The sequence below is a fragment of the Lepidochelys kempii genome, chromosome 3 (genome assembly GCF_965140265.1).
Source record: "Lepidochelys kempii isolate rLepKem1 chromosome 3, rLepKem1.hap2, whole genome shotgun sequence".
NCBI classification, from domain to species: domain Eukaryota; kingdom Metazoa; phylum Chordata; order Testudines; family Cheloniidae; genus Lepidochelys; species Lepidochelys kempii.
Genome location: NC_133258.1, coordinates 127,176,589 through 127,188,954, shown reverse-complemented (window position 1 = coordinate 127,188,954; position 12,366 = coordinate 127,176,589). Strand labels below are relative to the sequence as shown.

General features: G+C 37.2%; 1 protein-coding gene across 18 annotated transcripts in view; it reads right to left on the bottom strand.

Annotated features, from left to right (window-relative positions):
• The window catches only part of AFDN (afadin, adherens junction formation factor), a 213,266-nt gene that overhangs the window by 31,171 nt on the left and 169,729 nt on the right, over positions 1-12,366 (bottom strand). For all 18 annotated transcript variants that reach the window (XM_073337925.1, XM_073337926.1, XM_073337928.1 and 15 more), the window contains one exon: positions 52-117. In XM_073337925.1, coding sequence (XP_073194026.1) covers positions 52-117 — 66 coding nt within the window. The remainder of the gene's footprint in view (positions 1-51; positions 118-12,366) is intronic.

Sequence of the window (12,366 nt, the reverse complement as noted above, 5' to 3'; positions counted from 1 at the left end):
CTAAATTTATCTGATATTTTAACAACTTTAATATTTACAAACATTACTAACCACATCTGCAGCTCCTCCTTTTACAACAGACTTGACATAGATTCCAAGTTTATCTTGACCTGCACCCTGCAGATAAAAAGACGTTTATGAGGTCATATTTAAATCTTCTCTTTTGTAAGAAAGTGCTCTATGAATCTGAATCTGTCTGTTACATTAATATATCAACTCTGACGTCTCATTTTAAAACTTCCCCAACTTACAAAACCAGTGATATGGAAAAAGTTCACATCTTCATGACATCAAAGAAAGAAAAGGGCGTTAATATTAGGCCTCTTGAAACTGTAGCAACTAGAGTACAGGCAAAGGTTATTTGGTTCCATGACAATCAAAAGACTAGGAATAATCCAACAAGAAAACAGATTTATTAAACCTGTGCTTAACAGTTAACTTGTAATCCTTTTTTAATGAAAGGATTTGTAGTTTTATAGGTATATTTATTAATCCAGCACAAGGACCTGGATGTATCCTCAACTTCCCATGGTATACTAAAGCATTACACTGCTACCCTGGCCATCTGGCTGGTGAAACAGGGCAGTTTGGAGGTGACTTATTTAACCTTGAGATGACAAAGGAAAGGGAGAAAAAGTGCATTGTAAGTTCTTTGGGGCAGTCTGTCTTTCACTACATTTCTGTAAAGCATCTAGCACAATGGGGCATCTAGGTGCTTATGTAACACAAATAATAAATAATGGATACAGGAGAAAGGAGATGCAATCAAAAAATTCACTTTCATAGTTGACAGGTCCAAAATTTAAATCTACTGTAAAAGATTACCAAGGGAAGTTGTGGAATCCCCATCTTTGGAGGTTTTAAAGAACAGGTTGGACAACCACCTGTCAGGGATGGTCTTGTTATATTTGGTCTTGCCTCAGTGCAGGGGGCTGGATTAAATTACCTCTTAAGGTCTCTTCCAGCCCAAAATGGCTATGATTCTATAACGGAAAGCGTCAGGAAACCTTAATAATAAATGGTGAATACTTATAACAATCCATAAACTTCAACTAAAAATATTACACTGATTTAGTATTGCTGAAAGTTGACCTGAGTGCCCTTGTGAATGAAGTCTTCTCTTTACCTATAGGGCTGCAGCAAGGTAAATTTCTTCTCCTCCCCACCATGCCTCAACCCTGATTACCGGTGTGGGTGGATGGGGAAGGGAAGGGGCTTGTTCTAGAGGCAACAGAAGTCGTGCGGATGCAGATCTTAGTGGAGAATGTGACATGGGAGCTGGAACTGAAACCCCAAACACATCTCATGTAGGGGCCAAACATCCATTAAATGAGAACATTTTTAACCCTTACTGAGCTGATCTGGATTAATACTGATAACCTAAACATACAAGGTCTGAAGCTCATTTCTCAACACTCTAAGGAACCTAACCCCACTGACTGTGTAACACTAGCACTTATAGAAAATGAGACCTGCTTGGAATTTACATAGGGTGGATCTTCTACTCTTTGCACACAAGGGTAATTCTTCACTGCTGTGAGACTCCTGAAAACTGAGTCTACAACCAAGTGCCACACCCTATCCTTAAAGAAATAGCTCCCATTAAGCAAAATATAAGCATTAAAATACACCTCCACAACAAATTAGCAGAGCATTCAATTTTCTAAAGTGTTCTTCAGTATAAAATAATTTAATCAATTAGTCCCAGGTCCTTACACTAACATATATATAGTACTCCCCAGTATGGGTTGTAAGCAGGGATTGAACCCACAACCTTCAGATCCACAGCACAGACCATTTCAAGTACAACAGTAAATAATGGATTAAGCAGGTTACCCTTTGTGTGGACCAAGCCATACCAGAAAATATGGCACACACTTTGCAAGTGGGTTACACAACTATTTGGGAAATATCTCTCGAATATTGTGTATCAAGATCCCTGGAAAGTCTATTCCTGGCTATGGGAGCAGAGCATGGTCTAGTAGTCCAAGATAACAGTCAAGTATAATGATGCCCCTGTTTCAGTCACATGCAGGGAATAATCTTGGGTTCTCTGGATGTTAATGCTTGAGTCATCACTTTGAAGGGCAGGTCCATTAGCACAAAGGCAGTAGCAGACTCAACCCCTATATAGAGGGGACTTAGGGGACACTAGAGGAGAACAAAACCATACTGCATTAGCATGGGTTACACAAACACAATTTGGCACATTCCTTCTGAAAGACGGTGGCAGAATGGATGAGATGCAGGCCTGCCATATTAGAAAGTAGGGTTCTAAGGGTTCTGAGGCAACCTGTCAGTTATTTTACCTATCAAACAGACGAATGAATAATAGTTGCCTCCCGTAAGATAGAGATATAAGGCCTTAGTTAATAAGGGCTGTGAAGAGGATAGAAACATTCGAAGTCAGAAGAGTTCATGTAGTTAACTTTTGTAAAATATCTAATCCTCAATGGGCCAACACAATACTTTAAGTCTTTCTGAAGGGCAATAGATTTTAATACTTAAAGTTGATCGAAAGGTATTGCAATGATTTTCCAAAACCATACTTAACCAAATTAAGGGACCCAAAAAGAAAGCCTCAGACTTTCCTGTAAAATTTCACCAGAATCAAATAATCCAGACAATAACCAATCCAAACTGATTTATAGATGTTTTGAAAATTGTTAGTACTAAGAGTGTGCATTTACAAGGATTCCTTATACAGTAGGACCTCAGAGTTATGAATACCTCAGGAATAGAGGTTGTTTGTAACTCTGAACAAAACCTTATGGTTGTTCTTTCAAAAGTTTACAGCTGAACACTGACTTAATACACCTTTGAAATTTTACTATGCAGAAGAAAAAAGCTGCTTTTAACCATTTTAATTTCAATGAAACAAGCACAGAAACCATTTCCTAACCTTGTTAAATCATTTTTTTTTTGTTTAAACTTCCCCCTTTTTTTTAATAGTTTACATTTAACACTGCACTGTACTGTATTTGCTTTTTTTATTTGTCTCTGCTGCTGCTGATTGTGTACTTCTGGTTCCAAATTAGGTGTGTGGTTGACTCGTCAGTTTGTAACTATGGTGTTTGTGACTCTGAGGTTCCACTGTAGATTACATCTGATATGTAGCTTGGTGCAGCCTCATATATTAGATGGGGATTTTGACTGAGTTCTCAGAATGGCAACTACCATTCCCAACCACGCCGGAAGCAGCATTAGCGAAAATTAAGACTCACTGAGAGCTACCTAGTGTCTTTGAGCTATCTGCAGAACTCTCTCTGATTTCAGTAAGACCTCACTGATGTTATATTAATACTCAGTGCCCTGGATATTCTATAGCTGCAGCATTTAACACAGAATCTACTCCTTACCCCAGAACTGCATTCCAGCATCCAAGCTTTCATGGATCTGCAGATAGGCTTGTTAGTATATAAGGAATAGTATTAATAAAAGTATTGGGAAATTATGTTTACTGAATGTATTATAAGGGAGAATGTAATTCTGTTCACCTGTGTCAAGTATCCCACAACACCTTGCATTAGCGGAAGTAAGTTTTGGCTTAAGTAAATAGGAAAACCATCAGGATCAGGACATTGAGTGTTTTGCCATAACAGCAGGACAGGAGTTACTCTCACAGGCTAATACTGGAATGTCCTAAAGGAAAAGGACAAGATATATGAATGTTCTACCTTGGTATAAACCTCAAAGGTGCCTTCATGCCCTTGGTACCTGGAATGCATGTGTTATGAATGAAGAGATAAGGGATTTCATAATGAAAACAAATGTGGTCAAGCAAGTATCAAGTCTGAAACAAGAGAGGAGAGGCACGAACAAATCCATTTAGCTCCATGGGTAGTTCATTTTGAGACAATTTCAATGTCAACATCAGCTACTGCAAAAGGTGATCATTTTAACAAAACTACCAGACATGTTTCATATCCTCAATTCTAAACTGCCTCCTATGCCTTTTCAGGTGTCAGAATCACCAAGTGTTCCCTCTACCCATTCACTCAAACCTCTAACTTCCCAAAACACTTCCAGAATGCAGTTAAGCACTGTCAATACAAAATACTAACTGAAAACTGGGTAAAGTGCACTGAATTCAGTATCAAAGCAACCAAAGAATACTCTTAATATTTAATGAAATAAAAGCCTCAGTATTTTAAAACTGAAAAGAAGCTGCCCCAGAATTTCCTGCCTACTGCACTAAAGTGCCACAGAAACAGGGCTGGAGGAAGAGGTTGAAGCAAAATCTATGTCCTGCTTGCTGAGATGTACACAGGAGCTTGAAAACTGTACTTTTATGACACCTTTCATCCAGGCTCTTGATGTTAATGAAAGCTGAGCACATGTAGCTCAAGGGCAACACATGAAGGTTGAAGAAAGGATCTCTTTAAAGAGTCTCTGGATGACTTTCTGTGGGTTAAAATATAATGATATAGATAAGTGACCAAGTTTTCCTCAAAAGCATGTAAGACATGCTATAATTTTCCATGTGACTCCAGATAAATCAATTTGTGCCTTAGTTACACAGCTAGAAAATGGATATAAATATCCATCTCACAGGTGTGAAGCTGAAATTGTGTTTATGAAGTGTTTTGGCAGTGTGAAAGAAAAGGTGTTTGTATGGGACCTATATCTATATGAAGTAATTCTTGCCATTTTACAGTAAATTATCTCGTGGTTTCACATTCAGATATGTTTTAAATAGTACAAAATACAGAGCCAAATAGCATATCAATTTATATTACTGAGCTTAGGAAATTCGATAAGCATATTAAGCAAACAGCAAAAAACCAAACTTCTTGATATTGCTTTTTATAGTGTATTGATCTGGGTTTTGGTTTTGCTAATCCCAAACTTGCCTCAATTTGCAGAAGGTTGCAGAATTTCCTTTACAGACTGAACAACCTCTGGGATTTAGAAGGAAAATGTAATAGATTTTCAAATCCTATTTGGGAGGTACAGTAGTGCTAAAATGGGGGAGTGGGTGAGGGAGCACTCCAAAACCCAAAAGTAGAGAATAATTTGCTACCCTGAAGAGGCTTTGGATTGAAGAATTGTTTCATATAGGTCTTATCAGGTAGCTGAGAGCAACTTGTTTAAAAGAATCTAATGAGAAGGCCTCTATATATTACAAATTGATAAGCAGGGGAAGAAAAAGGTTATTTGTAAAGGAACAGAAATGAAAGCAACACTAACTCATTACCCAAGTTAAATGAGCTACTAGCTTACATTTCAGATATTAGGTCATCTTTCTTATGCTAAATAGGACATATACATTCTAGAAAACATTGCCTCATGGTGGTATATGCACAAGCCTTAAGTACCTGAAACTTTAAGGGTGTCCATCTATCAACAAGAGCTGCTGGGATGAAAGACTTAAAATCCTTTACAAGACCTAAATTAACCACCACACAACCACCCACAGAAATTTATTTGAGACTTTCAGGCATTCTGGGATTTAGCAAGTCGGGCCTGTGATCTTTAAATACCACTCCTAAACTTTCAAAGAAAAAAAACTCCATCTCTTGCCAACCCAACCAGGAGGACATGTTTGGATGGAGAGATAAAGCAACAGAAAAATTCACATAAAATGACAAGACCGATAATTAAACTGAAAGAGAAAGAAAAGCACCATCACAGAAGAGGAAAACTGTACATTTTACTCCAACACACAAACAAGTTCACTATGCTACATCCACCAGCAAATGAACTCGAAGTTCAGCAAACGGGAAACTTCAGAGCTAGAGCCCAATCTATAAACTTTTCCGCATTCTGACACATTTTAAAAATGCTTAAAATGTTTTTACTTAATTTTATAGATGTAAAAGACAGCATTACTTTTTTGCCTTTTTAATCCCTAGAAAAGACTAATTAAAATAAAGAGAAACCCCCTCCACACACATTTCATAATAATTACAATGGAATTTGACAGATTAAACTGGTAGTCTGAATATTCACATTAACCACCTAAAAATTGAGATTATTAAGTACATTTTTATACATAAAATAATGCAGTGCTTTACAACAGCAATTTTTATTGCTTGGAGAATAGCAGCAAAATTTTACTGGCAAGTCCACACTAGGAAACTTAAAGTTATAGGAAAAATGCTATTTTCTTGCCTGTAAGGACTTTTTTACAAATTCTCCTGTTTGGAACTCACATTAAAGCTATACCCCCATCCCCTCCTACACATTATCCACCTGACAGACGAAGAAAATTCTGTAGCTGAATTCATAATAAAGAGTTGCAACACTGATTACCCTATTCAGGGACTTTTCAGAAAATACACGAGATGAGAAAAAAATTAAAATAGATTTTTTTAAAACAAAAAGATACCAGACTTTGAGAAACCCATACAAACTATTTGAGATAGTGCAAATAATAAAGAATGAAAGGGAATTAATATATACCCTGGCTTTTAAGGTTTCTTTTTTCCCCCCTTCCGCCTCCAGCTACATATTGGAGGAACAACAACAAAGAAGAATAAAAGTGACGGTGCATACACAACTGTTTCAAAGGTGTACTTTCATGTATTCTCTCAATCTGACATTAAATCACTAGCTAGTTATGTCTCTAAGATACTGACACCTTCTCTGTGTTTAAGATAAGGAAAGCAAAACATCTGACTGTTTTAAATTGATGTTTTTCTGTATAAAAACATACTTCAATAAGCTATCATCGATTTGGTAGCATCTCTGTTTTTTCCAGATTTCCTGCATTTACTAGTACACATGCTTAACTTTACACATGTGAGCAGCTCCATTGACTTTAATTTTGCAGTTCTGACTTACAAAAGTCTGAGCAAGTATTTTCTCTCATTTTGATCTCAGCATGTTCATACCCTCATCCCTGAAATGTGGGCGTGAACAAACCCACAATCAGAACTCCATTGAAATCACTGGGTTTCACCTGGAATCAAGTCATGAAATTAAGAACGAAACTCACATGAAATGGCTGAACTATGAGTTATGCATCACTAATTCAAAACCACGCATTGATTCATGCTTGCCCAAATGCATCACAAACCTTAAATGAGCCTTTTGATAAAGCTATACTGAGTTACAATGTTTTTTACATAACACAAAACCAGGTAAGCCAGAAACAGAAAGACTAAGTCGAAACCTTTAAAAAGTCTCTTCCCGCTAAAATAATAAACTTTGCACATGCTATTCAGATTTATCTGTCCTATAAAGGTTTGTCATTGTGCCTTCATTTTAGTCAACCTGCTCTCTGACATTGGCACTAGCAACTACTGCTTGCATTTTCACTGCCAGTAGCCAACTACCTCTCAGATGATCTACATAATAGACTGATCCTATTTTGTAAAGTCACTCCATAACAGCAGCAGTCATGAGGGCAATTAAGAAAACTATGCATTTTACCTAGTGTACAACATTTAAGACTGATTACAACTAAAAACTGTCAGTTATCTAACATTCCAGTTTTGGAATCTAGTGACAGTTCTCCTATTTGAAATTAATGACAGCTTTGAAGTTTGGAATGGGTAATAAGTGGCAAACATCACATTACCGAATTATTGTAAGCACTGTTCTAAAAAACAAACATTAAACAGTACACAAGTTTGTTTCAACCAGACAAAGAAAATCTACATGTAATGAGACATTTTATTTGTGTTGCTGACTTTTGATTAGGTTTACAAATTATATATTTATGAAGCATTTAATAGTTCCTGAATAAAACAGTGACACTGTTCAATATACAAGACTGTATGTAAAATAGGTATGGTAATTAAACTAGGTAACATTATCAGTCTGATAATGAAACAGAATTTGACCTATGCACTGCAGCATAAATGAAGCTAAGTGTTTTATTGTGTGTTGGTTATTATACCAAGTCTCTCAACTTTGAGCACCAAGTGTCAAAGTTGAAGCAAAAACTTGCACAGCATTAAGATGTTCATCTTTCCTACAGTGCACACTGATTACAATTTTAGTCTGCATTCCTAGATAACCTGCATAAATACTGACTTTATGGATAAAAAGTTTCATGTACAAAAGAACGTAGCTTACATTATAAAAATGCTTTACGGAGTATATACAGAAATCACTTCACCCACTATTGAAATACAGGAGCCATCTAACAGCACCAGCAACACTATAGCGGGCAAGACATCTTATACTTCTCCCTGTATCACTGTGGTATCTGAATGGCCTGGTCATCTTACGTGAAGAACTTCTCCAGCTGAAAATAAAGGTGAACTTTTTTTTTTTTTGTTTGCAGTCCATGATTTTTAGTGTTTAGCAGAGTTATGAATTTAAGATACCAGCTAATTTATGCTCACAAAGTGATCACCCTATGTCTGACCTATAGGTCCTCATCCTCAAAGAAAATCTGCACAACACTTTCAAAAGATGAGCCTGGGAGCTTAAATTCGTAACTCTGTTAGACACTAAAAATCATGGACTGAACAGAGAGACTGGATTTATGGCTTATTACAACAAGCTGTAACCCACTAACCCCCCTCTTTTTGGCCTATGACTGCAGAAGTGTTAAAAGGCCACTCTATCTTGAATGGTCTCTTAGAAAAGGGGTTCCCAAACCGTGGGCTGTGGCCCAAAGGTGGGCCACAACACAGTCCTGGGTGATCTGCCATCCTGGGTGGAGTTTCAGAAGGTGGGAGGGAACAGGGTGAGCTGCAATGCCAGGCACTCTGTGCGTCCAGATCAGTTTCCCCACGTGGGTTGTGTATCAGCCCTTCAGTCTCAGGCAGGTGTGGTTCTTGGTGCCCACAATCCACTGGGTGCCGGTGGCCACAGTAACCGTATAGGGCAGCTTGGCCCAGCCTGACCTTGCGCGCGCACACAGCCACAAGGCGCGAAGCTGCCACCGCTGTGTCAACTAGAAACTGAGCATATGGACAGACCCTGCAGCAGCACCACCTCCTTACACACAGCCCCTCCCTGCACCCTAAGCTATACGCCTCCCAGCACACAGCCCCTAACTACCCCCTTCCTGCACACAGCCCCTAGCTACCCCCTGCCTGTACCCTGAGCTGGCTGAAAGGCTGAAAATTGAAGTTAAGATCAGGTTGAGCCTCACTAACATATGCAATGGCACAGACTAGCCACCAAACATGTGGTGAGCATTTCTCTGGGTCCATATCATTTCACTGGGTCCGGTGTTGTCAGCAGATAGACTAGATGACTTAACAGAGTTTCCCCAACTTTAATTTCGGTATTTTTATGGTTAGAACTAAACATTATGAAAAATACTTTGGAAGAATTTTTCCAGATGTCAGAAGAAATGTACAGAAAGGTAGCATTAGACAGTCTCAAACATGTGAACTTAGGCACCTGTATAATATATTTGCATATGCAGGTACTGTAGCTAAACCTGTATTTCTGCAGATAATTAATGGCAATGCCTCATTGCTACAAGTTTTAGACAACTATTGTTTGCCTATACCTGTTCAGCTTCACACACCTTGCTTTCTATTCAGTTAAAAATGACAATAAAACTGGTAAAGCTAAGAATTATGCTTGATTACAGGGCGCAAAACATTAATACAAACATGAATTATGTTACTACAGTATGTTAACTGTATTAACATCTACTTTAGGTTATAGGAAATATATTCAAATTTTATAAGTGACTTGAGTGAGGACTTGAAGATTTCTGCTTTAACTCCATGGTAGCTTTCAGTGGTTTGAGAATTCACATGCTTAGTACTCTGGGGAAACAGCTTTAAAATAAAAGATATCTAAATTTTCCAATTATTATGTAACAAACATCTGAAGTTGTATTGAGCCATTCTCCAATCGTTCCCTGAGTATTATTCCCACTGAAATGGTTGAAAAGATCAGGCTTACGTATCAAGCCAGAAGTCTAGAATGCAAAAACCTGTTAATCAGAAGTCAGATTGGGCACCCTGCCTTTTTGTTAATGACAATCATGAACGTTATCTACAGGAAATACATATTTCAGAAAACGAAAGAAAGAGCTAGGCTCCAAAAGAAGATAAGAAAATAACACCGCAAATACTTTAAAAAGTGAGTAGAATAATTGGTATGCACTCTGCACACGATTCAGCCATGGGAATAAAATTATATTTGTTCTCGTCATGGAGAACTTTTTTTTACAAAAAGTACACCTATTTGAGAAGGAAGGAGGGAATGATACAGAAAGGAACATAGATATAAGAGCGTAACACATTGGCTAAATCCATTTTTTTTATACTGAAAAACCATGCTATTTGAAATGGATTTCTGAAAGGATTAATCACAAAACTTTTACTTGGAGTAAGCCTGGTCCTAAAATAAGTGATCTGAAGAATAGCTTAAAACAAGCCTTATTTTATTACATTTAATTGAGATTAATCTGAAATATTGTTAGATGATCTACTCAACTGAATTGATAATTAAAAGCTCACTTCCTTTCATGAGGCTTCATAAATAAGGATAATAATATAGAAGAGAAGAAAAAACAAAACAAAAATCTTTGTATGTGTATCTTTGGATTAGAAAGTTTTTGTTTTTTGGGGGGGGTTTTTTGCATTATAGTAACTGAGCATATTTTCAGGGATACAAAATAATCTGTGTAACTAGAACATTTAACAAACCAATATAACTTCCGCTCCATGATAAAAGAGTCCAGGCTTGATAGCTATATTTTTACTCCACTCTTCCCACTGCCCCCCGAAACAGTAGTATTCACTGGTGTCATCAAGATTAATTCTCATTTTCTAGTCTCTGTAAGCTTATACAGAAGATCAGAAGTTTTATAAACATCCTTAAAGGCAGGTTTATGCAATAGGATCAGTCTCAGCTTGACTTGTCTGGCAAGCAGTAAATCTACAAGTATTTAAATAAGCTACATTTATAAGCATTCTAAGAGTACACCAGTTTACTAAACTACTCCAGCTGGTTTACATATGCAACTCACTATGAAGTATAAAGGAAAGGCTTCTGAAAAACCAAACACCCACATTCCCCAAAAGTTATATGATTTCACAGGTCAGCCTTAGTCAAGAAAGAGCATGTAAATCTGCTTATCTACGTACAGAACATGTTGTGACCCTGACATTTTTTAATTTGCCATCAGTTCAGGAGAATGGGGGAAACCAACTCAGTAACTACTGATTATACATTTACAATGAGGACAAAAACATCTCCTCCATTTGAAGGTCAAAAACTCTTTGGCAGAGGAAGTTCAGTCCCCCCAGTCCAATTTCAACTTTGGAAATCTATCATCATTAGACAAAATACTCTAAACCACACTCCATATAATCTCCAAACATAAATGAGGTGAACCAGCTTGCTGTATGCAGAACGGCTTCCTTTAATTGTGGTTACAGCTGCTTTGTTTCATGTGGTGCTCTTCAAAAAAAAAACAAAAAAAAAAAACCAACCCAACATACTGATTTTTTAAACTGACTCATGCTCCACATATGCAAACTCTTCCCCCCCCCTTGAAAAAAACCAGAAACATTTTAGGAATTGGAGAAAGTACAGTTGTAAGCAAAAAACCCTCCTCCAGTAAAACTGAGAGGTATTCAAACACTGCCACCAAACAACGTCACCAGCTGGAAGAGACACACAATGCACCTGAATGACAATGACCATACTTTTGTTAAAATACTAAGTAATGTGGGGTTGGAAGACAAATTCAAAACACCTTAAGAGCTAGAAAAATGCCACAGTTCATACATGCGTAATTTCTTAAAGTTCAAAAGCATCCAATGAATCTGCTGAGTCATATTCAGTGTTTACAATCCCAAAGAGAAGTGAATAAAAACCAGGGCTAAATCAGTGCAAGTTCTGTCACTGACTTTAATGAAACCATGATTTCACACTAGGTATTCGTTAATTTGTTATTAAAAAAATGTCCAGTGAAAACACTACAGGCTCAAGCACAAAACAGTAAGTTAACTGGACTTCACCTACAGTTTCATAAGACTTGCTTCTCAAAGTAGATAGAAAGGAAAAGAAGAACCTTTACATCTCTAAAAAAATTATGCTTTTCTTCTATTAAAAACAGTATCAAACATATCTTATTTTCCTTCATTCTTAGCTTCCTTTTTACCTGGTTTTGGTTTCCATCTGATTTAACTGCCTTGCTATTAATTCGAATATGTTCGGTAGATGTTATTGGCAGGTGATATCTACTGATCTAGACAAAAGTACATTGATTTGGGTGCCAAATCATCTTTGTCTCAGCACTAAATCGCACCCATCTAAAAATCAATCTCTTCCAAATCTCTTTATTGATGAAAAATACCACTATTTCTCCCTAATTGCTAAGGAATCTGGATTTCAGAAATTGAAATTGAGTATGCAATGGGCTTTTTACCTCCTTGAATTTTACTCCTACTTTAAAAGACATGGGAGAAAAAAGAAAATGAGGAGGAGGAA